This window comes from Plecotus auritus, assembly GCF_963455305.1.
Source record: "Plecotus auritus genome assembly, chromosome: 7".
NCBI classification, from domain to species: Eukaryota; Metazoa; Chordata; class Mammalia; order Chiroptera; family Vespertilionidae; genus Plecotus; species Plecotus auritus.
This window is the reverse complement of record NC_137774.1, coordinates 2705024-2727939: the sequence shown is the minus strand read 5'-3', so window position 1 is coordinate 2727939 and position 22916 is coordinate 2705024. Positions and strand designations below refer to the sequence as shown.

The 22916-nt window shown below is 55.4% G+C and overlaps 1 protein-coding gene across 8 annotated transcripts in view; it reads left to right on the top strand.

Moving 5' to 3' along the window:
* SEC14L1 (SEC14 like lipid binding 1) overlaps nucleotides 1–22916 on the top strand; it is a 46109-nt gene that overhangs the window by 4965 nt on the left and 18228 nt on the right. For 5 of the 8 annotated variants that reach the window (XM_080681441.1, XM_080681442.1, XM_080681440.1 and 2 more), the window contains exons 4-11: nucleotides 14201–14350; nucleotides 14475–14606; nucleotides 15414–15542; nucleotides 16820–17054; nucleotides 18425–18534; nucleotides 19274–19463; nucleotides 21076–21164; nucleotides 22085–22155. In XM_080681441.1, coding sequence (XP_080537567.1) covers nucleotides 14201–14350; nucleotides 14475–14606; nucleotides 15414–15542; nucleotides 16820–17054; nucleotides 18425–18534; nucleotides 19274–19463; nucleotides 21076–21164; nucleotides 22085–22155 — 1106 coding nt within the window. The remainder of the gene's footprint in view (nucleotides 1–14200; nucleotides 14351–14474; nucleotides 14607–15413; nucleotides 15543–16819; nucleotides 17055–18424; nucleotides 18535–19273; nucleotides 19464–21075; nucleotides 21165–22084; nucleotides 22156–22916) is intronic. The other 3 variants (XM_080681444.1, XM_080681443.1, XM_080681439.1) reach the window with 1 other exon arrangement.

Below are 22916 nucleotides of genomic sequence, written 5' to 3'. Positions count from 1 at the left end.
AGACACTAGGGCTTCTCTGTGCCAGGGTGCCACTCGCCATGTCGTCTCCTGCCCTCCCCTTTCTTTTGAGACCTCCTTCCTTCCTTCCTTCCTTCCTTCAGTGTTTGCCTTTGCCCATCTGTCTCTGGGAATCTTTTTTGTTTTTTTTAATCTTCACCCAATGATATTTCTTCTATTGATTTTCTAGAGAGAGTGGAAGGGGAAGGGGAGAGACAGAGGGAGGAACACCGATGTGAGAGACACATCATCGATGATCAGTTGCCTCCTGCATGCGCCCCTGACTGGAATTGAACCCAGGACCCTCCAGTCTGCAGGCTGATGCCCCAGCCACTGAGCTGAGGGCCAGGGCGGTCTGGGAATCGTAGTCTGCCTGACCCACCCCTTCCCTGCCGCGCTGAGGCCGCTCACGCTTCCTTCGGAGCCCCAGCGTAGGCAGTGTTGTCCTTTCTCTTGTTAGTGGAGTTTCTTTTCTTCTCAGAGATCCTGGCCTTTTTCTAACACCTTTGTAAATTATGCAAAACCCTGTTGACGGGTGCCATAATAGTAGGTTAAGCGATGTACTTTTATAGGTTGAAGAACTAGAAAGACTATTGTGCAGTTGATTAAATGGCCGCAAGAAAGCGTGCCTTTTTGCTCTTTTCATTCTCATTTTATTTTGTTTCATTTTCCTGTGCAATTCTGAGTTGCAAATAGGGTATAAAATTTTTCATCCCCCGTGAAACTGGGTCTCTTATTTATAGTTGCTGTCTAACCCACCTTGCCAGTCCTGGTATTTATGCAGAAAGCACAGCAAGGAGTTGGTTTTTGGCAGGTCTGATGAGGAGGCCTCTGTGGGGGCACCTGCAGGAAGGCGTGGGGCGGCCCGGCCTGGGGCTGGTGAGGCCCGGGGTGCTCAGGCAGGCAGTGCCTCGTGCGTCGTCCGCCAGGGCCCGATGGGGATGTGGGGCTGGCTGCGGGGGCTCCCGCTCAAGTTCCCTGAAGAGGAGGCTTTGGTGGCCACTGTTCCATTGATGGGTCTTTCTTGGTTTTTAACCCGTACAAGAGAGAAGCAGACAGCTTGGTTTATTTCTCCTGGAATAATTTTACACGGAACGATGCATATGATGCATCATAATTCTCGAGCGGTACAATTTGACGTCAGGGCTGCTGGCCTTTATTTTTTAGAAAAGGCTTTATGTATGTCATCATCGCTCCAGCTGAGACGGTTGCTGTATGCGTCCTGGGATGTGCCGAGGCCCCTCTCCGGTCCGAAGCCTGCCATCTGTGCTCAGGGATCTCCTGCCGGGCTGAGCAGCAGCGTCCACCATGCACACTGAGTCGCAGCTCTGGACGCCCTTCTCACCGCCCATTCTTTCTTGGCTGCTGCCCCAGGCGCTCTGATTGTAAATCTGAACATGCCCCTCGCTAGTTAAAATTCTCAAGTGGCTGCACCTCACCTTCCAGAAGTTCAGGTTCTTGAGTGTGGTCCCCAGAGCCCTTCCCATCCGCCCCCTCCTTTCTCTGTTGCTCCACTGCGCATGTAGGCCCCACACCCGCTCCACACCTCGCTCTGTGGGGTCCGGGCCGTGTCCGCAGTTCACATGATTTCTCACGGCCCCCATGCCTGTCCAGCAGCCTGCGGGATCCCTTTCCCTCTTGCTCACTGTCTGTCTGTCTGTCTGATCAACTGGCCGGGTCCCCTTCCCCTGGAGCTCCAGCTATGCTCCTGCTCGCTGTCACCTCACTGCTCACTCTGCCTCGCCCGGTCGCTGGGCTTGGTGGCCTCCCCGCCGGCAGGCGTCTTGATGGTGCGAATCCGACCATCTTGCTTTTCATCCTGAGCACATAGGAGCCCTCAGAAATGGATTTGAGTACAGACTAAGGGAGCCTCGGAAAGTCCCCAAGAAAACCAAGTCCCCTCCCCAGCCCCTGGTGAACACCTCCCCTTTTCTGCCTGGTCTCTGACTATGACGTGGCCGTTCCCTCTGTGAGTGGAATCGGACAGTCTTTGTCCTTGGTGACTTGCTTCCTTCATTTCGCACGATGCCTTCACTGTTGATGAGGTAGCGCGTGTCAGAATTTCCTTTGTGAGGCTGAATAATTTATTTTGCGTGTAGATTACATTTTGTTTACTCATCCATCAGTGGACACTTGGGTTGCTTCCCCTTTGGGGCCGTTATGTTTATTGTACCATTTTAACTATAATGTCAACCAAAAATAATGGCATACCTCTTCAGGTTTAGTCTTTGGTCTTTTATATTTGATAGATTCCAGATCTAAAAGACAAGTTCCTGAGGAATTCACTCACTGTATCTTATTCCGCGCTGTCGAAAGATACCTTTAATTTACATCTCACGATTGCCATGCTGTTAGTTTCTTAACAAAGAAAGAGCAGCGACTAAAAGCAGGGAGAGGATAAGCCAGTGGTGACCGCTGGCCGCAGAGGGTGGCCCCTGGGGCAGAGGAAGGAGAAGCAGACGCTTCAGGGCCTGTGCGGTGCAGGCGTGTGTGAGGCGTGGCATCAATAGGACGGGAGAGAGACCTTCCTGATGGGTTCCACCAGCTCCTGCTCGCAGCCCACTGACGGTGCAGTTTTTATTCTGGCTCAGAAGCCCATTCCATTCCCGTGGGGGCAGACACATGGCAGCTGCGAGGCTGACAGCTGTGCTTCCCGGACACCACGTGCTCCGCTGAAGTTGCAGCTTATTTTTCACACTCCGGAAAGGAAGACGCGCTCTTCCCGGCCCTCCGGGTCTGCCCAGGAGTGCGGAGCTGCTGCTTGTTGTCACATAAAGTTTGCTCTTTATTAGACAAAAAGTCGCATGGAAAATCAGGGCTTGTTGTGGATCCCATTGGATCATGAGCCAGTCACGTGATTGCTTTAAAGACACAATTAAGCCCGTGAAAAGCGATGAGAAGAGAGACCTGTCATAGTACTGCAGATGCTCTTGTTTGCCTGGGGCTTTAAGAAACTGGCCAGTGAAACATTTGACCTTCCAGGCTTATTGACAGAAATAAGATATCTTAAGTATCAAGATCTGCTTAGAGATGTGGGTACTTCTAGTTTTCCCAGCTAGTGTCCTTGAATTCTCTGGCAGGGATGAGTTAATGCTTTTATTTTGACCATTGAAAAAATACATAGAGCCCTGGCCGGTTTGGCTCAGTGGGTAAAGCATCACCCTGCAGACTGAAGAGTCCCAGGTTTGATTCCTATCAGGGCCCAGGCCCGGGTTGTGGGCTCGAACCCCCGTAGCGGGCGTGCAGGAGGCAGCCGATCATTGGTTCTCTCTCATCATTGATGTTTCTCTCTCCCTCTCCCTTCCTCTCTGAACTCAATAAAAACATATTAAAAAAATACATGGACACATGGAGATAGCTGGATTCTGTCAGACAGTATGAGGTCTGTGTGTATGTTTATTTTTTTGGGCACCAAATGATACTACTTTAAAGGTTGACAGCAAACGAGAGAAGAGTGGAGGTAGAATTAGTATGTAAAAGGTGTGCTGGAGCCGGGTATAGGCTAAGTTACTTGCACGGGGAGCGGACAGACAAAGGTTTAAATAGAGAAGCGATGGGCGGGGTGTCAGCAGCTGCCTCTCGGGCCTGGGCCTGCCAGCCCATCCGTTCCTCTTCAAGGTGAGGACCGATCGTCGGCCACGAGGTCATCCTTCCCACTGAATGTGTGCCGCTGGTTTGGTTTGACCATTGTATGAGTTTTCCCCGACTCTGTACATATTTGAGTAACATTATAATAAAAATAACTGGTCGACACTGAAGGTCCACGGAACCTGTGCCCTTTTGAAAGGGGTTGGTACGTCTGCAGGCTGAATGAGCAGTTTCTCCGCGCTAGAGATTTTGCTTGCTTTGATTAGCCCCAGTCAGCCAGGCCCTCAGATCGGGTTTTGTTTGAAACCCAACCAGAGGTCGGGGGAGAGATAAAGGTTCTTGTGTTACTGTCTCTGCTTCTCTTGGGCGGCTGGTTGGCTCAGCTGTTTTAATGGGCATCCCTCCTTACAGTGAATCAGTAGTGATAGTCTTAACGTTACTTTAATTGAGTTTCGATGGGGAGGCTGAGAAGAGGGGTGTCTGTTCCACCTTCTGGGTCTGACAGATCTGTGGCAGTGACACGGTGCCCCGTTCTGACTGCTCTGTTGCCCACAGTGGAAAGGGGAGGCGAAACCTTGCTGTGTTTTCGATTCTCCGGGTCATGCTGTTCTCCCTGAAGGAGACTTTAGAGAGCTTTGCAAATACAACTGTATCCTGTGTTAACAGTTTGGAACTTTCAAAGCAACTGAATTTGAGAATGTTAGCCATGTACACAGGTGGCAGAGCAGGGCTGGGTGCCACAGGGGCGGAGATGGTTCTGACACAGGTTCTGCCTTCAAGGTCCCACCTCCGGGAGGATTGTGCTGGGCTCAGCTGTGCTGGGTTCAGCGCAGTGGGCAGCCGCGCCACCTCCCTGAGCTCTGCTCTCGCCCAGCGTGCAGTCCAGTGGGAGGCCTGGTGGCCGGGACCCTGGTGACGGGTCCTGCTGAGGAGCCACCGGTTAGGAAACACTTCAAAAACACCTGGAGGTCTGAGGAGCAGGGTGAGTGTCCCTGGAGCGCTCTGAGCCCGTGTCCTGTTTCCACTCACACTGGCTCTGGGCAGGCTTCCCCCCTGTACCCATACAGTCCCCTGTACCCATACAGTCCCCTGTACCCACACAGTCCCCAGGGCATACAGTCCCCAGGCTGTACAGTCCCCAGGCCGTACAGTCCCCAGGCCACACAGTCCCCAGGCCGTACAGTTCCCTGTACCCATACAGTTCCCTGTACCCACACAGTCCCCTGTACCCACACAGTCCCCTGTACCCACACAGTCCCCTGTACCCACACAGTCCCCTGTACCCATACAGTCCCCTGTACCCATACAGTCCCCTGTACCCACACAGTCCCCTGTACCCACACAGTCCCCTGTACCCATACAGTCCCCTGTACCCATACAGTCCCCTGTACCCACACAGTCCCCAGGCCGTACAGTCCCCTGTACCCACACAGTCCCCTGTACCCACACAGTCCCCTGTACCCATACAGTCCCCTGTACCCATACAGTCCCCAGGCCGTACAGTCCCCTGTACCCACACAGTCCCCTGTACCCACACAGTCCCCTGTACCCACACAGTCCCCTGTACCCACACAGTCCCCAGGCCGTACAGTCCCCTGTACCCACACAGTCCCCAGGCCGTACAGTCCCCTGTACCCATACAGTCCCCAGGCCGTACAGTCCCCTGTACCCATACAGTCCCCAGGCCGTACAGTCCCCTGTACCCATACAGTCCCCAGGCCGTACAGTCCCCTGTACCCACACAGTCCCCAGGCCGTACAGTCCCCTGTACCCACACAGTCCCCAGGCCGTACAGTCCCCTGTACCCACACAGTCCCCAGGCCGTACAGTCCCCTGTACCCATACAGTCCCCAGGCCGTACAGTCCCCTGTACCCACACAGTCCCCAGGCCGTACAGTCCCCTGTACCCATACAGTCCCCTGTACCCACACAGTCCCCTGTACCCACACAGTCCCCTGTACCCACACAGTCCCCTGTACCCACACAGTCCCCAGGCCGTACAGTCCCCTGTACCCACACAGTCCCCAGGCCGTACAGTCCCCTGTACCCATACAGTCCCCTGTACCCATACAGTCCCCAGGCCGTACAGTCCCCTGTACCCACACAGTCCCCTGTACCCACACAGTCCCCAGGCCGTACAGTCCCCTGTACCCATACAGTCCCCAGGCCGTACAGTCCCCTGTACCCACACAGTCCCCAGGCCGTACAGTCCCCTGTACCCATACAGTCCCCTGTACCCACACAGTCCCCTGTACCCATACAGTCCCCAGGCCGTACAGTCCCCTGTACCCACACAGTCCCCTGTACCTATACAGTCCCCTGTACCCATACAGTCCCCAGGCCGTACAGTCCCCTGTACCCACACAGTCCCCTGTACCTATACAGTCCCCTGTACCCATACAGTCCCCAGGCCGTACAGTCCCCAGGCCGTACAGTCCCCAGGCCGTACAGTCCCAGGCCGTACAGTCCCCAGGCCGCGTTGGATCAGTGTGAGGTGTGCAACGTGATGCTTTGACACGTGAAATGAGCGCCACCAATGTGGTTAACCTCCATCACCCCACGGAGTTACACCTTTTTCTCTTGTGATGATACCTTTTAAGTTACTCTCTTAGCACCTGACAGTAAATGACGGTAAAGAATGGTTCACTCGTCACATGCTGTCCCTGATATCTCCGGGACCTCCTTATCTTCTGACTGGAAGCTTGTCTCAGCTGCTGGACAAGGGAGGAGAGGCGGCAGTGGCTGGCCAGGGACCGGCCTCGCCTGGCTGCCGCACCTGCTCTCGGTGCAGACTGCCTGGTCCCACAGCCCTGAGCTGCCCGTGGGTCTGCACAGCCCATCTGCAGCCGCCCCCTCCAGACAAACCCGGCTCGTGCCAGGCAGCCAGCAGCACCCAGCCCGGGCTTCCCTAGCTCCGGCAGGCCCGCTGCAGTCCTTCCACAACCCTCCCCGTTGTCTCCTGCCTCCCTGCCCTCTGATCTCTGACCTGGTGCCCTGCGGGGAGTGGACTTGCCCCAGACTCCATCCTTGGTGGCCCACGGAGTGGGTGGTGTTGGCCCTGGCATTCAAGTTGAGGCCTGTTGATGCGCAGGCTCTCCCGTGGCGCTGCTCTGCACCTGGCTGTGTCTTAGCCTAAGTGACAGGGCTCCGGGACGGGGGGCGGGGCGGGGGGTGGTTGGAGGGGGTGTCGTCGATGACTTGGGGAACACCACCTGGGCACTGGAGGGGGAGGGAGGCACGAGGGAAGTCGGAGGAGCTCTGCGCTTGGACTGGCCGGGGTGTGCGGGCTGCAGTGCACCTCGGGGAGAACTGTAGAGGAAACGGGGAGGGCCTTGTCCTGGGAACGGAGCTGTGCCCCCAGGACTGTGGGAACCAGGCTGGTGTTACATCCTTTCCGACCAGGACGGAGCTGAGCGATTGTCTCCGGACGGAGCTCTTCCCCTTCCGAGTGCATTGTTTCCTCATTCTGTGGGAAAGGTTAATGCCGTTAGCACTGAGCCAGGCAGGGCTGCCTGTAACCCTAACCTTTTCCGAGGACGCCTTGTCATTCCCCCCCCCCGGCCCCGCCCCCCCGCCACTCACCCGCAGCGCCTTCCCCGCTCGCGGCTATCTGCAGGGCAGTTACATAATGAGCCAGGCCGGGCCTTCCTTCTATTTCCTTCCTGTTGCGAAGGGACAGCGGACCCTTAATGCCGACATTGAAGTGAGGCCGTGTCTGTCTGCACCTTCTTTTCCTTTGCCTGTCAGAGGGAGAGAGACCTGTGTGACATTACTTACAACTACTTCCTTTTTTAAAAGTTGCTAATAATAAACAAAATAACTGGTTTCCAACAAAGCCTCATCTTGTGTGTTTAGGGCCGTAGGGAATATAATTATCATTTTAGTCTGGCGAACACAAGCATTTTCGGGTGGCATTTTCCAAGTAGAATAAAAAAGGTGAAATGAAACATTTGCCTTTCTAAAGCTGTTCGCGTTCGGAAGGTTCCCGTTCGGTGTTTCCTGCTTCCTGGCTGTTAGCTGGCAGTGTCTTCACCCAGCATTTGCCTCTTTGTACCTCTGAGACCTTCACGTGCAACGTGGAACAGTGGCCACTTCGTTGTTATTAATGCGCTTATTTTCCCATTGATTTTTGGAGACAGTGGAGGGGAGGGAGAGGAAGAGAAAGAGAGAAACATCAATATGAGAGAGTCACATCGATTGGTTGCCCCCCGCACGTGCCCCAGGGATCAAACCTGCAACCCAGGTGTGTGCCCTTGACTGGAATCAGTACGTGGGCTGATGTTCTAACCACTGGTTCACATTGGCCAGGGCCACCCCCAAATTTCTGCCTTGGACTTTTTCCTACCCACTCCTAACATACCTCTACCCCCAGGCAACCATTGATTTGCTGTTAGTATACGTTAGTTTCTCCTAGAATTTTATAGAAATAGGGTCATATACTTTTTTTCTTTGCCCAGTCGCTTTGATTCACCATAGTTAACTTGGATTCACTCGTGTGTGCGTGAATAAATAGTTCATTACATTGTATTATTCATTACATTGTATTGCTAATGAGCGTTCTGTTGGCCGGCCATACCATGATACGTTCGTTTACATATATTGAAGCAGAAAACATTGCCATTTTTATTTTTTTTTATTTTTTATTTTTTTTAAAGATGACAATATTCTTTTTTTTAAAAAATATATTTTATTGATTTTTTACAGAGAGGAAGGGAGAGGGATAGAGAGTTAGAAACATCGATGAGAGAGAAACATCGATCAGCTGCCTCTTGCACACCCCCTACTGGGGATGTGCCCGCAACCAAGGTACATGCCCTTGACCGGAATCGAACCTGGGACCCTTCAGTCCGCAGGCTGACGCTCTATCCACTAAGCCAAACCGGTCAGGGCAACATTGCCATTTTTAAAAGGTAATGCTTTTCTTATTTCGCAGTCCTTTCCTAAGGTCTTGGGTCTGTTAGGACGGAGTAAAGCCTATAATCTATTGAAGTCTGTATTGATGGGTGTAAACCAGAAAATAAAGAGGCACTTACTTTCAGGCTGTCAGGAAAAAGGAAAGGAGAGCAGTGACTAACGTTACATTCCAGGCAGAGAACAAACCTGGATCTGTGAACCTTAGGACCAAGACAGGGAGGGTTAAGCAGATAAAGTTGGGGGAGAGCTGAGTAGGAAGGGAGTTGAGGGGGGGGGCTTCCAGAGGCAGAGTGGGGGGCCTGTGGCCCGATGGTGGCCCCGCTGCCGCCGGAAGGTCTTCCGAGAGCCTTGCCCTCGGTGAGCTGCGTTGGGAAGGTAACACAGGCTTACCCGTAACCTAGCTGTAGGGGGGCGGGGAGCTCAGAGCCTGCTTGCTGTTTCACAGATTTACTTTGCCAGAAGCTTCTAACCGGGTGCAGCCTTCTATTCTGCATATAGACAGAAGGTTTTAAACAGCAGAGCCTGTGGCTAAAACAGACTTGAAACTCCTGCCGTGTAATGAGTTTATCCCTAAGGATCAGCGGCTGGGTTTTAGAAGCATTTATCTTAAGACATGTTCAGGGCGTCTGCCCCTGCAGCCAGGCCCGCGACCTTCTCCTAAGGACAGGAGTCAGGACGAACGTGTGTGGTTGTCGGGTCAGAAGGTTGGTTACAGAACCAAGTTATTCCTTGGGAGTCAGTGGAGAATATCAGAGCACCTTTTTGAACTTGAAGTGTGGCCAGTGATGCTAAGGAACGGAACTTTAATTGTTCCTTCGAACTAAATTTAAATAAATAGCTGCCGGTTTAGACGCGATGGCGCAGGAGCCATCTGCTCATGAGGGGAAGAGTGGGCGCTCTCCTCCCTGCCTGCAGTCAAGTTCTCGTCCCCTCCTCCCACTTCTTTTCGGGGTACATGTCCACGGTCCGATTTGTGTCTAAGAGGTGCATGGGTGGGGTCCCTGCCGTGTAATGGAGAACAATTTAGTTCAATACAAATGTATTAAGTGACAGTCTGTGGGCTGTGATCCTTTCTGTTTCATTTAAGGGTTTTGTGCCTCACAGTTCTGACTGGTTGGCATCTAAAATAACTTGCATTTCTGTGAGAAAAGGATTCCGTGGAACCGATGGCGGTTTATCCGTTCGATCAGGAGAGGACACACTGTGCCTGCTGCCTGTTTGGGCTCGGGCGAAAAGCGGCCTTCCCATTGGGGTGGTTGGGGACAGTCAGGCAGTCATGACGTGAAGTGTGTGCAGTTCACGTGTCCGTGTGCACGAAGACGGTGCTAGCGGGCGGGGCCCAGCTTGCTCGCGGGGTTGGCTCACGGGGTTTCTGGGGCTGCCCCTGTCCAAGAAGGCAGACGTGAGTGTGTGTGGGAGCCCATCGGCCACAAAGCGGAAGATGCTCACCGTCAGGCCCGTCGCTTACAGAAGCCGTTCACCCACCGCTCGGGTTTGTAAAGGCCTTCGTGCAGAAATCGGGAGCTTCCTGAACGCCGGCCCCTTCAATCCGGTAGGAAGGGCGCCAGCAGAGTGCGTGGCGTGGGCTGGGGCACTCGTGGAGAGGGGAATGATGCCCTTAGGCAGAGGGGTTTCTGGGTTCCGGCGCACGGTTTAGAGCTCTGCATTCCCAGGCGCCCCGAGCACCACGGAGCTGGCGGAAGCGCGGTGGCACTGGCATTTCCGCTCGCCGTGCCGCTCCCAGCTCCGTGCCGCCGCACGAACGCGTCGCTGTGTGCCTGGGGCCGGGGTGGTGTCCTGTGTTTGTGAAGCTGGGCTTGGGTGTCGCTGTGCAGCAGCACTGGAGGAGGAGGGGGCACCAGGGAACGGGACATCAGCAGTGCCAGGCTGGGCAGTGCCCAGAGGTGCACGTCCTCACGATGATGCCGAGCCAGCACGCGCCCCTCAGCTTCAGGTGCCGTGCTGTCTCAGCGGGTCCCTGGTGGACGCAGGTGCTTTGCAGAGGGTTGGACCCCGGTGTAAGGTAAAGTGCCGTTTCTGTGGCCCTGGCGCACCCTGAAAACGTGACCGGTGCTGAAGATCGGAAACCTCTGGCGTGGAGCAGCACGTGGCCCCGCTCAGGACAGCTTCCTCTCACCATCGGAAGTGCCACCGGAGATCATCTTCAAGACGGACGCTGCCTGAGAGCGCGGCGCCCCGGCGGGTCGGAGGTCACCCGCGAGACCTCTGCGGAAGGTGGCCCAGCCGAACGGGGCCTGGCTTGCTGGCCTAAGTGAGCTGCTCATGGGAAACTCGCCATCAGCCTCTTGGCTCCGCTGGCAAGCCTTCAGGTGGTCTTGGCTGGGACTCGAAGGCCTTGGTTTGCGCCTAGTCTCGTGCTAGTGTGAAAACAGCCCTCTGCTGGGTTGTCAGTAGGTATTTGGATGAATAAGGCTTGTCATGACTAACTGCATTATAACTGTTCCTTTAAAGGGCTCAAATTTACACAAATTTTAATTTTTATAAATAGCTCATGAACACATTTGTTCAAAAATAGCATGAATTGGGGCCTCGGTTTAGGAGTGGGCTGCATAGAAGTCACCCTGCGAGGAGGTGCGATCGAGCGCACAGAGCACTGAATGGGGGTAACATGAGCGCCGGGCCTGGTCCCCGGAGGCTGTCACTCTGACGTCCGGATGGAGCCTCGGGGCGCACATGCTCTGTGTTTCCGCAGCGGACCCTGCTGCCCAGAGCTGTTCGTGGAGCGGCTCCGGCTCCAGCCAGCGTCCCGGGAAACCGCGTCCTTGGACGGACGGTCTGGGCGGCTTCTCTGGAGCTCGCCCTGCTTTGCTCCTGTTCGGTTCTGCTCAGCTTCCTCCCCCAGGACAGGCCCCTCCTCCCGCTCCTCGGGGCCCGGGAGGACGCCCCTCCGCAGCAGGGCCTTCTGCAGCGCCAGCACCAAGTGACTGCCCCGAGGTCTTGTCAGTGCAGTTCTAGAAGGTTCTGCCGCCCCGGTCTTCTTTCCCTGTCCGCTGCAGAGGAAGGTGTTGACGTCTTGCCTCTAGACAGCCCATGCCCGTGCCTTCCACTTGAGCGTTCTCTAGGACCAGCGCAGTGTCTGCATGTGGCGCGCCCTCTGTGCCCATCTGTAATTTTTTAAATATATTTTATTGATTTCAGAGAGGAAGGGAGAGGGAGAGAAAGATAGAAATATCAATGATGAGAAAGAATCATTGATTGGCTGCCTCCTGCACGCCCCACACTGGGGACTGAGCCTGCAACCTGGGCACGTGCCCTTGACTGCAATCGAACCCGGGACCCTTCAGTCCGCAGGCTGACACTCTATCCACTGAGCAAAATTGGCTAGGCTTGATCTGTAATTCTGATCGTGAATGAATTACAGAATTTTAACTCTGAGGGACTTTGGTCAATTTACCACATTTTCTTGATACGTTGTATTTTGGTTGTTTTTTGTTTGTTTTTTTGAGCCACTGGTAACTTCTAAGAGAGACTTAAGGCATAGTTCGTGTTTTCGTGTATGGATTTTCCAGAGCAAAACCAGAATTGCTTATAAATGAGTCTACAGCCAGGCCCAGTGCCATAGATACCCAAGTGGGTACATGGAAATCAGCCGGCTTAGCTGGTTGGCTAAATTGGATGTGAACATAGTTCAATTTAAAGGAAGGTTCTTTAAATGGAATTTCTTTTACATGGGTTTTCCTGGCAGGATGCAATATTGAGCTCATTAATTACCAAGTTAGAATGTCTTCGCTAAAATACGGTTTTCTTTCGCACAGTACAGGCTTTTAATGTCAGACTTGCATTCAGAGGCTGACGGCAAACTGGAGGCCCTGTTGCCAGGCTCCCAGATTGCAGGTTCAGAGCCCCTTTTGAAAGGGACGAGTGGGCGAGGAGGTGGGAGGAAGCCGAGTTACCCAGAAGGCAGCTCCCCTGGGGCAGGTGCGGAGGCCCGGTCTTGTTTTCAGCGTGGAAACACTTGCTGTGCCGCACACACAGGCTGAGCTAATGGCTACAGCATCTCTCACAGAAGCCACGTTCCTTTAAGAGGAGACACCGAAGGACATCTCTCCTCTGCCACACCACTCCTGGAAGCGCTCGCTGTGTCTGGCCTTCTCTTGATTTCATAAACGTGAGCGTGATTAGGAAATGACCTGGTGACATCACGGACAATTGGTGGAAAGGAGACATTGGGAAGCGAGGGCCGCTCTTCCGATGCGGGGGGAGCAGGCGGGAGAGTGGGACAGGGCGCCTCGGGGTTCTCCGTGCGGAGGCGAGAGCGGGAGGCTGCGGGGTGGGCTCTGCGGCCCGGACAGGGTGTGAAAATAGGGGAGCTTCAGGTAAGCAGCCAGGTTGCTGGCTTCTAGAAACCTGTGCGCTGTAGTTCCGTGGCCTGCACGGTGGCGCCGAGTCAACCAGTCGGGTACCCGTGTGCGTTTCCTAGGAGTTCGGGTGAATTATATACATAGCAAGTCTTCCTTTAATTAAATAGTTTGTTCCAGGGTAATTGTAGGTTCACAGCACACCAGCATTGTTCACAAGCAGGAATACGGAGCGGCCGCGCTCTTTCCCCACCCCCAGTGGAAGCATCTGGAGAGACTTGGCACATCTTCACAACCAGGGCGTTGGCGTGGCTGCCATCGAGGCACAGAGCCCTCCCCGTGTGCCCCTGCCGCCCGCTACAGTCATACCCTCCGCCCTCCTCTCCCGCCTTCACCCTGGCAACCACCAGTATGTTCTCTGTTCCTATGATTTTGTCATTTCAAGGATGTTACAAGAATGTTTAAATCTGCGATCCGTTTTGCCCTAGCCGGTTTGGCTCAGTGGATAGAGCGTCGGCTTAAGGACCAAAGGATCCCGGGTTCGATTCTGGTCAAGGGCACATGCCTGGGTTGCAGGCTCCTCCCCAGCCCCGGGCCCTCACATCGATGTTTCTCTGTCTTTCCCATCGGCCTGCGGACTGAAGGGTCCCAGGTTCGATTCCCGGCCAAGGGCACATGCCTGGGTTGCGGGCTCGATCCCCAGTAGGGGCCGTGCAGAAGGCAGCCAGTCAGTGATTCTCTCATCATTGATGTTTCTCTCTCTCCCTTCCTCTCCCTTCCTCTCTTAAATAATAAATATATTTAAAAAAACAAACAGAAGAAAACAGACACACACAGAAACCTGTGATCCATTTTGAGTTAATTTTTATAATTTTATGGGGTTTCGGTGGAGGCCCATTTTTCGCCTGCGGGTGTGCCGTTCCTCCAGTGATGTGTTGAAAGGCTAGTCTTCCTCCGTTGGATTGCTGTGCACCTTTGTCAGAAGGCATTCGGGCCTCTTCGTGCGGGTTAGTTTATGGCTGTCCGCTCTGTCCGTTGAGCTGGGTGTCTGTCTCTCTACCAGTCCCACCCGGTCTGCCTCACTGTGGCTTAGACAGTGAGCCTGAGTTCCGCGTCCAGCCATTCCTCCCAATTTATTTGGAGAGCTACACATAAAAACCAGCTGGGACTCGGAGGAACCTTGGGAAATGTCTGTGTCCACGTGGGGAGAATGGCCTCTGCCGTGTCCAGCCTTCCAGGCCCTGAGGAGCAAACACAGAAAGCGCCTCTCTCCGTGGGAGCTGGAGACGGGAAGCGTGGCCGCGCTGATGCCTCAGGAAGAGCTGCTTTTCTCAGGAGGGTGTCTGTGCCCCCTCCTCACCCTCTTTCTCCAAATGCCCCAGGCCTACGAAAGGAGGTTCCCCACGTGCCCGTTGATCCCGATGTTTGTGGACAGTGACACTGTGCATGAATTCAGGAGCGAGGACGGGGCCATTCACATCATCGAAAGACGCTGCAAACTGGACATAGACGCACCCCGGCTGCTGAAAAAGGTGACCGCCGGCCGAGGAGGCGCCCCCGCCCTGAGTGAACCAGGCGCACCCCTGCTGCTGCTGCTGCTGCTGCTGCTGCGGTTGGGCGGCACTCATGCACCCTCTCCCTGTTTCCTTTTTAAAGATTGCCGGAGTTGACTACGTGTATTTCGTCCAGAAGAACTCCCTGAATTCCCGGGAGCGTACTTTGCACATTGAGGCCCACAACGAGACGTTCGCTAACCGGGTCATCATTAAGGAGCACTGCTGCTACACCGTGAGTACCGCCTGCGCCTGCCCCGGCGCCCTGGTCTGAGGGCGCCTCTCCATCAGGCTGTCCCCCCGTCCCGCGCTGGGGCGGCAGGTGGCAGGTGTGGGTTACTCAGAGTGGAGGCGGCAAGTGCTGCCTTGGTCTCTGTGTGAATTTGCTTTGCTGGCCCACTCCACCTTTAGATGTCTGTTGAAGGACTCAGGACACTGGGACCTCCGAGTGGCGCTGAGTGCATTGAGTGCCCTACAGCTTCATGCTTACCACCATTTCCAGAACTTTCCCTCCCAGATCGTTAGAATAACCTCCTGGGTCTCCCGCTCTTCCCCAGCCTCCTATAGAATCAGCCCTGAGTCCCGAGCCACCCGCTGACAGTGTGTCAGATCACGTGACGCGGTACAGAACCCAGCAGGGACTCGGCTTTGCACTCAGAGGTCAGACCTCTGCTGCCTGCCTGCCTCTTGTACAGCCCCGCTCCGTCTGCTGTCTGCTCCGTAGACGGGCCTCGCAGGGACCTTGGCTCCGGGGCTCCCCTGCCAGAAGCCTCCGCCCGTCCTCTGCTGGAGGCCCGCCCTCACCTCCTCCAGCCTTTGCTGACCGCCCTCCCTGATGAGGCCAGCCCTGAATATTTTAGAAACAGTATTTTGTTCTTTTCGTGATTTTGAACCTCTCTGTAATTTTTCCATCTGCTACTTCCATGATAATAACATTATTTAGTAAAGTAAGTTTTTTCTTATGCTGACTAGTTAATTGAGGGGCAGACGGATGATATTCTCTATTATCAGTTAGTTAATGTAATTTTTTCTCAACCTAAAGGTTCACCCCGAAAATGAAGATTGGACCTGTTTTGAACAGTCTGCAAGTTTAGATATTAAATCTTTCTTTGGTTTTGAAAGTACAGTGGAGAAAATTGCAATGAGACAGTATACCAGCAACATTAAAAAAGTGAGTCTGTCTTGGAGTTTTATGGAAAAGGGCGGGTGGGCAGGGATGATTGGTGCTGGCGGGCTTTCTGGGAGGCTGGGAATGGGGTAGTCGGGTCCCAGCCATTTCTCTGGGGGAACTGCTCTGACCTTCCCTGTGCCTTAGATCCCTGGGAGTGGGAGGCGTAGGTTGGGGTGCCCAGAATGCTGGCTGCCAATGAGGTGAGGGGGAGCATGTGGCCATGGGCCATGCGTTCTTGGCTGGGACTTGCCGGGAAGGTGAGAGTTGGGGTGAGGCAGGAGCAGCTCACTCCAGCCGAGGCCCCAGGTGCCCGCCAGGATCTGCGGCTGGAAGTGCTGCATCTGGAAGAGGCACTTCCCAGCGTGCTCGGGGCGCCAGCCTTGGGTCGTCGGCTCATCTGCATGGAAGAACTTTCCTTCTAGTAGTTCTTTTTTTTTTTTAAATAGAGTTTTTAAAAACATATTGTTACTGATTTCAGAGAGGAAGGGAGAGGGGGAGAGAAACAGCAGTGATGAGAGAGAATCATTGATTGGCTGCCTCCTGCACGCCCCCACTGGGGATCAAGCCCGCAACCTGGGCATGTGCCCTTGACGGGGATCGAACCCCGGGACCCTTCATTCTGCAGGCCAACGCTCTATCCCCTGAGCCCCACCGGCCGGGGCTCCTCGTCCTTCTTTTGCTGCTGCTCGTTGTGGAGGTCTGGTTTTGGACTGTACCGTATGGGGTCCTGAGTGCTTCTGAAGGCTTGTCTCATTTGGGGCTTTGGGAAGAATTTGGATTGAGACACAAAGCACGTATTGCGTACAAGTGCGGTAAAGCAGTGCTTCTACTTAGTCTTAAAGATTCTGTCTCTTTAGTTATTTTTTTAAAATATATTTTATTGATTTTGTACAGAGAGGAAGGGAGAGGGATAGAGAGCTAGAAACATTGACGAGGGAGAAACATCGATCAGCTGCCTCCTGCACACCTCCCACTGGGAATGTGCCCGCAACCAAGGTACATGCCCTTGACCAGAATCGAACCCGGGACCCTTCAGTCCGCAGGCCGACGCTCTATCCACTGAGCCAAACCGGTTTCAGCAGATTCTGTCTCTTTAGATAGTACTTCCCAGACCTTTGGAGCAGAGGAAGTGACATGTGAAAAACAAGAACGCAAAGGCATTTGACTCCCCTGTTTGTTCTGCCGCAGTTCAGTTTTTGTTGGTTGTAAAAGCCTGTGAGGGATGGGCGATCTGAATGTTGAAAGCATGCTCACCTTGCACTGGTTCTGTTTTAAAGGGAAAGGAAATAATTGAGTACTACCTTCACCAGTTGGAGGAGGAGGGCATCACCTTCGTGCCCCGCTGGACTCCGCCGCCCCTGGCGCCCTCTGCAGAGACGGCCGCGTCCTGCAAGAAACAAGCAGCGTCGCTGGCCTCGGTGGCCCCAGAGGCTGCGCAGAAGGAAGGGCTGAGCAGCGAGACCCTCAGCTGCCCGAGCGGGGCCTCTGAGCCCGCCGCGGGGACCCCCGACGGTGGGTGCCTTCCGAGAGCGGCACTAGCCAGGGCCCTGCCCGCCGCTTCCTGTCCGGTGACTCTGCCTCTTCTAGTTCCCGTAGGACAGTGGTCGGCAAACTGCGGCTCGCGAGCCACATGGGCTCTTTGGCCCCTTGCGTGTGGCTCTTCCACAAAATACCACGGCCTGGGCGAGTCTATGTTGAAGAAGTGGCGTTAGAAGAAGTTTAAGTTTAAAAAATGTGGCTCTCCAAAGAAATGTCAATCGTTGTCCTGTTGATATTTGTTCTGTGGACGAAGGAGTTTGCCGACCGCTGCCGTAGGACATTGGACGTCACGTAGGAAGAGACGCAGCTCTCGCAGGCCCCTTCCTCCAGCTTATGCAGCACCTCATGGTGGTGTTCTCTCAGACGAAGACACTGCGTCTTGTCTGTAATGGGCGGGAGGGTGGTGTGAGGTTATGACGCCAGAAATGTCTCCGCTTACGGCAGCTGATCGCACCCTCAGTGAGTGCAGGGTGGCACCTTACGGTCTAACACAGCTCTGTCCTCGTCGCTTCGTGCTCACTGTGTCAGGCGCTGTTCTTTTTTTTAATTTATTTTTTTATTTTATTGATATTTTACAGAGAGGAAGGGAGAGGGATAGAGAGTTAGAAACATCGATCAGCTGCCTCTTGCACACCTCCTACTGGGGATGTGCCCGCAACCAAGTTACGTGCCCTTGACCAGAATCGAACCTGGGACCTTTCAGTCCGCAGGCTGACGCTCTATCCACTGAGCCAAACCGGTTTTGGCGCCTTTTTGAATGTTGATACTTCCCTTTCTCCACGTTCTCTGAGCTCCGCTGTGCCACTCGCTGCTTTCAGCAGGTGGCCAGTGTCCCTGGCTTGGGCTACGCTCCGTTTTGCCCCTTGTGAATTTTTCTCTGCTGCACTTAATTTCCTACCTCACTTTTGCAGTTTATGCTGCTTAGCATGAAAAAGGTTTCTGGTATTCTTGAACCCAGCTCTGCTTAAAACAGGTTTAGATCCATTTGTTTCATTTCATAGTTTTAGACCCTGTAAGTTCTCTTTATGTAACTTTTAACGAAAAGGCATTGAATGCCTGTAATGGCCATTACTCGGCCATGAGTAGTGCTGACATTTTGCAAATCGAGGGGACCATCTGGCAACTAGGGAATAGGATAGATCCAGCTAGTTACCTGGGCTGGGTCAGTGATGGGGTTTCAAAGGCTGGCCTCGAGGCGTCCTGGGGTGGCCGGGTTCCCTCTGGAGTCCTGCGGAGTCCCTGAGTCCTGAGACTGGACCACACGTAGCTTCACGGAGCAGGGCCCTGTGGCATCGAATTCCGGTGTGCTGGTTGTAACCGATGGCATGTGACTTCCGTTGCAGACAAGCTGGACGCAGACTACATCAAGAGGTACCTGGGCGACCTGACTCCGCTGCAGGAGAGCTGCCTGATCCGGCTGCGCCAGTGGCTCCAGGAAACCCACAAGGGCAAGGTGAGAGTCGGCGCGTGCGCTGTGGGGAACCGTGGCCTGGTCCCGCCCACAGTTGCTCAGAGTCACTGTCCCACCTGCCACAGCTGGGGCTGCCCTTCCAACTAAAAGTCACGCATCGGGGTCTGCGTGGCACCGGTCCCCTGGCAGGCTGTGGTGCCCCTTTTCCGGGTTTTACAGAGAATGGTCTCGCTTGAAAACAATGACACGTCTAGAAGGTTTGGAAGGAGTTCACAGGTTGTTCAGAGATTAGAAATGAGCTTTGATTTTGAAGCTTTTGGTAGAATTTTAGCCTCGTAAGGAACCAGGTTTTGTAATAAGCCTCAGGCAAATGGGGTCTGGAAGCTGATTTTGAAGTTTTTGGTAGAATTTTAGCCTCGTAAGGAACCAGGTTTTGTGATAAGCCTCAGGCTAATGGGGTCTGGAAGCGCGCAGAGGCACGCTTGTGTGTCTGGTCACACTGGCATTACTTAGGAAAGGAACCCAGGGCCACATTGACTGGTTGCCTCCCGACCAGGGCTGGTTGGGCTGGGGATTGAGCCTGCAACCAAGGTACGTGCCCTTGACTGGAATTGAACCTGGACCCTTCAGTCCGTGGGCCGATGCTCTATCCACTGAGCCACACCGGCTAGCACCAGCCCACTCGTGATACGAAGTGAGCGTTGGAGAGTCCTGCCCTTGGTAACTTGTGTTTTTTCGTAGCAACTTCCAGCATTGCTTACAGCCCCTCTTCTCTCCGTAGATCCCCAAAGATGAGCATATCCTCCGGTTCTTACGCGCCCGGGACTTCAATATCGACAAAGCCAGAGAGATCATGTGTCAGTCACTGACCTGGCGCAAGCAGCACCAGGTGGACTACATCCTCGACACCTGGAACCCCCCCCAGGTCCTGCAGGACTACTACGCGGGCGGCTGGCACCACCACGACAAAGGTAGCGAGGGGCGTGCACTCGGGACGTGCTTGGAGGGAGACCTCCTCCCACAGGGCGAAGGGGGCCCTGGAGGGCGTCATGCCTGCCCTCCCGCAGCTGAACACATCGATGCCCATTCATCACGGCGGCGTCGCGCTCCTAGGCCACCGGCAAACACCCAGAGCCTGGGGAAGGGCCGGGCCCTAGCTTCCTCCTCAGGCCTCAGGTGCCCTGGGCAAGGCACTTCGTTCCTCCGAGTTACATGGAGTTTGGGGGCGTAAAGCCAGAGGCTGAGGGCAGCTCTGAGGAGCAGTGCTGGTGGGGCACGCTGGTGCCTACGCGCACCTGCAGGGCGCACAGCCAGGATCCCACCTCAGAGCAGGGGAGAGCGGCAGCTCGGGGGCTGGGGGGGTAGCGAGAGCAAGCCGAGGACAGTGGCCGCCCAAACCAGGGACGAGCATGAGCCACTCATGGGGCGGCTTTCCCTGTCGGCCTGTGGGAGAGCCGCACTGTCACGGGCACGCGCCCTGTTCCCCGACTCAGCGCCCAGAACGGAGGCCCAGACGCGGCGCCGCCCCAGGCCGCCCGGCACTCCCCGCTGCCAGGCAGGTCCTTCTCACCTGAGCAGCTCGATGGCTCGCTTCCCTGACTTAACCTTTCCGGCCTCTCCAGGTTAAGTGTGGCTTTGTTTATTTAGTGGCAGTATATATTTATTCCGCTTTGTGACCCTGGAAAGATGGGAAAGTCTGGTAGTAAGACACTAGCAAATGTGTCTAATTGGCATTGGGAGGGACTTTGTATAAATCTTCCTGTCAACAAGATCAGGGAGCACAGGGCCCTCTTTGCTGAAGTAGGTGGAGCAGCTCTAGACCCACATCTCCCAGGAGGCAAAGTTACTGGTGGTGATACAGGGACCAGTGGGCCCCAGTGTCGGGGTGACAGCGCTGACCCTCCTCGACAGCAGGAGGCGTCTTGGTGTCGTCTCAGCAGCAGCACCTTGTCCTTCCCGCTGCTCTCCTGCGGCCCCGAGCGGAGGTCCAGGACCGCTGGGGACACTGGCCATCAAGGCCATTTCCGGCTGTGTAGCTGGCTCCTGGTGACCGGGCTGTCCCCAGTGCGTGAGTCCTCCCAGGTCCCATCCACCAGGCCTCCGGCTGTAGAAGCAGAGCCAGCATGTGCCGGTTGTGGGGTTTAGGACTCCACAGTCCTCGGTTCCCTGGTTCTCAGGGCGGGAGGGGAGGACGCTGCTTTCACCGATTCTGACGCCGCGTTGTCGGTAGCCTGTGAAGTGAGGAGAACAGGGCCGCTCCCAGGGAAGCTGTCCGTGGGTGATGCCGCCCTGCTGCCGAGGGGGGAGCTCTGCCCAGCCCTGGGTGTGCAGTGAGGAGCCGAGCCCTGTGCTCAGGGGGCGCCCCTCGTCTGCGCAGACCTGTCGCCGCCACCTGCTGAGCTGCTCTGTGGGCGGCTTCTGTTTTCCCTTCTGCCATTTTTGGGAAGAGATGGGGGGCTCCTGTACACACAGAAGCTGCTTCTCAGTGGGACAGGGCTTGAAGCTCACCCCGAGTACGAGGACGCGTTCCTTTCGGCCTCCCGCACCCGGCACCGCGTGTAATCACCGGCCTTCCTCCTGCAGACGGGCGGCCCCTCTACGTGCTCAGGCTGGGACAGATGGACACCAAAGGCCTGGTGAGGGCCCTCGGGGAGGAGGCCCTGCTCAGATACGTAAGTGCTCGGCCGCGCCCGGCCACAGCGGGGTTGGGGTATTACAGTCGTCCCGTCACAGCGAGCACGTCGCTTTGTCATCAGGAAGGAGAAGCTGTTAGTGTGCGTGAAGAACGTCAAAGGCGGGCACGGAAGTTATAAAAACGTTTCTCACGGGGAGGCACTGACCAAAAGGTCACCATGGCCACTCGGGATGGCCTCTGGGCGCCAAGTCCGAGTCTTCTCTGACCTTCACCCACCCTAACTCTCCTTTCGAGATTCTCTCACCCGACCTCTTCACACTGGTCTTCCCACTGGCACCTCCTCGATCGGGCTCCTGCACCCTTCCCCTCCCCGACTCGGCTCGCCCCTTCCCCTGCAGCCTCCACAGTGGGCAGTTACAAGGAGGGGAATACGATCCCTCAGTCAAAAAAACAAACAAAACTTTAAAAGGCACATCCGTAACCCAGTGACCCTAAAACACCCACCGCTGGCGTTCTGTTGTGGACTCTTAGCCCGCCTGTGTGTGCTTGTACGGGTGTGCAAGCATATCCACGCGCACACACGCACAGAAAGATCGCCCGTGGGGATGTGGACGGGCCGCTTGTACGGGGGTAGGTTTGTTATCCAAGCGGCGTTCCTCCGGCCGTGCTTCAGGTCAGCCTGACCCCGCCCTTTCCCGGGCTGGTAGGCGTGGTGTCGTCCCCGACTCGGCGGCCACTTACCCCACGGCAGGCACGCCCGCCTGTGACCCCACTCGGGGCACTGTCCCTAGCTGCAGAGGACAGCACTCCTCTCTTCTCAGAGGGAGACTGTCGGGGATGTGCTGTGTCAGAAGCCCTAAACACGCCGTGGGTTTGCGTGCTCACCTAAGCGCGCCGTGTTGGTGATGCTGGCGTCCCCTCCCAGGCTAACAGGCGTTTTCGTGGCCTCTCGTGCAGGTCCTCTCCATCAACGAGGAAGGGCTGAGACGCTGTGAAGAAAACACCAAAGTCTTCGGCCGGCCCATCAGGTAGGCGTGCGCCTTTGTTTTCCTTCGGCTGATGGAGGCTCGGACCTCAGCGTTCCCAGTCGATCCTTAGAGCCAAGTCTAAGTAGTGTTCTGAAGGTAGACGACAGTGAGCGTGTGTGGCTCCAGGGGGGCGATGCTGGATTTGGCATTTCTAACCCCCTGGGTGGCGTGGCCAGGCTGGCTAGTCTGCATGGTCCTTGAGAGCCCAGGGTTGCAGGTTAGGGTCAGTCTGGGTGTTTTTAATTTTTGGGGGGTGGGGAGGGGTGGGAGGGCGCGCGAGCTTCTAAAATCAGTGTGTGCTCCTAAATCCTACTGCTGGTTCTGGCAAACTGTTATGCGGGATTGAGAGGCTGACCAGGTGCGGGCAGAGGGCCCACTGGAGGGAAGCTCCGAGGGCAGGACCCCGAGGCTGGTTCCCGCTGCAGCCTCAGCTCCTAGAGCGCTCGGCTCCGGGACCCTCGGGGAGCCCACCGCAGCTCAGTCACGCTGCCGCCCAGCGCAGACCTGCCAGGGCCGTCGCAGCTCGTGCCCTACTTGCTGGTCGCTGAGCATGTTGGGCCGAGGGTTAGGCGTTGCCCGTTAGCCACCGGTGCGCTGGGAGAGCAGGGCTGGGGCCCACGCGACCCGTATGCCTTTACAAGCAGGTACCAGTCTAGTGCGTAGCCTGTCATTCTGAAACGGACATTGTTTGAAAATGGATGTAAGTGACTGTGTTACAGTATCAAGAATAAAGAGCAATAGCTGTGGGACCCAGTGTGCCG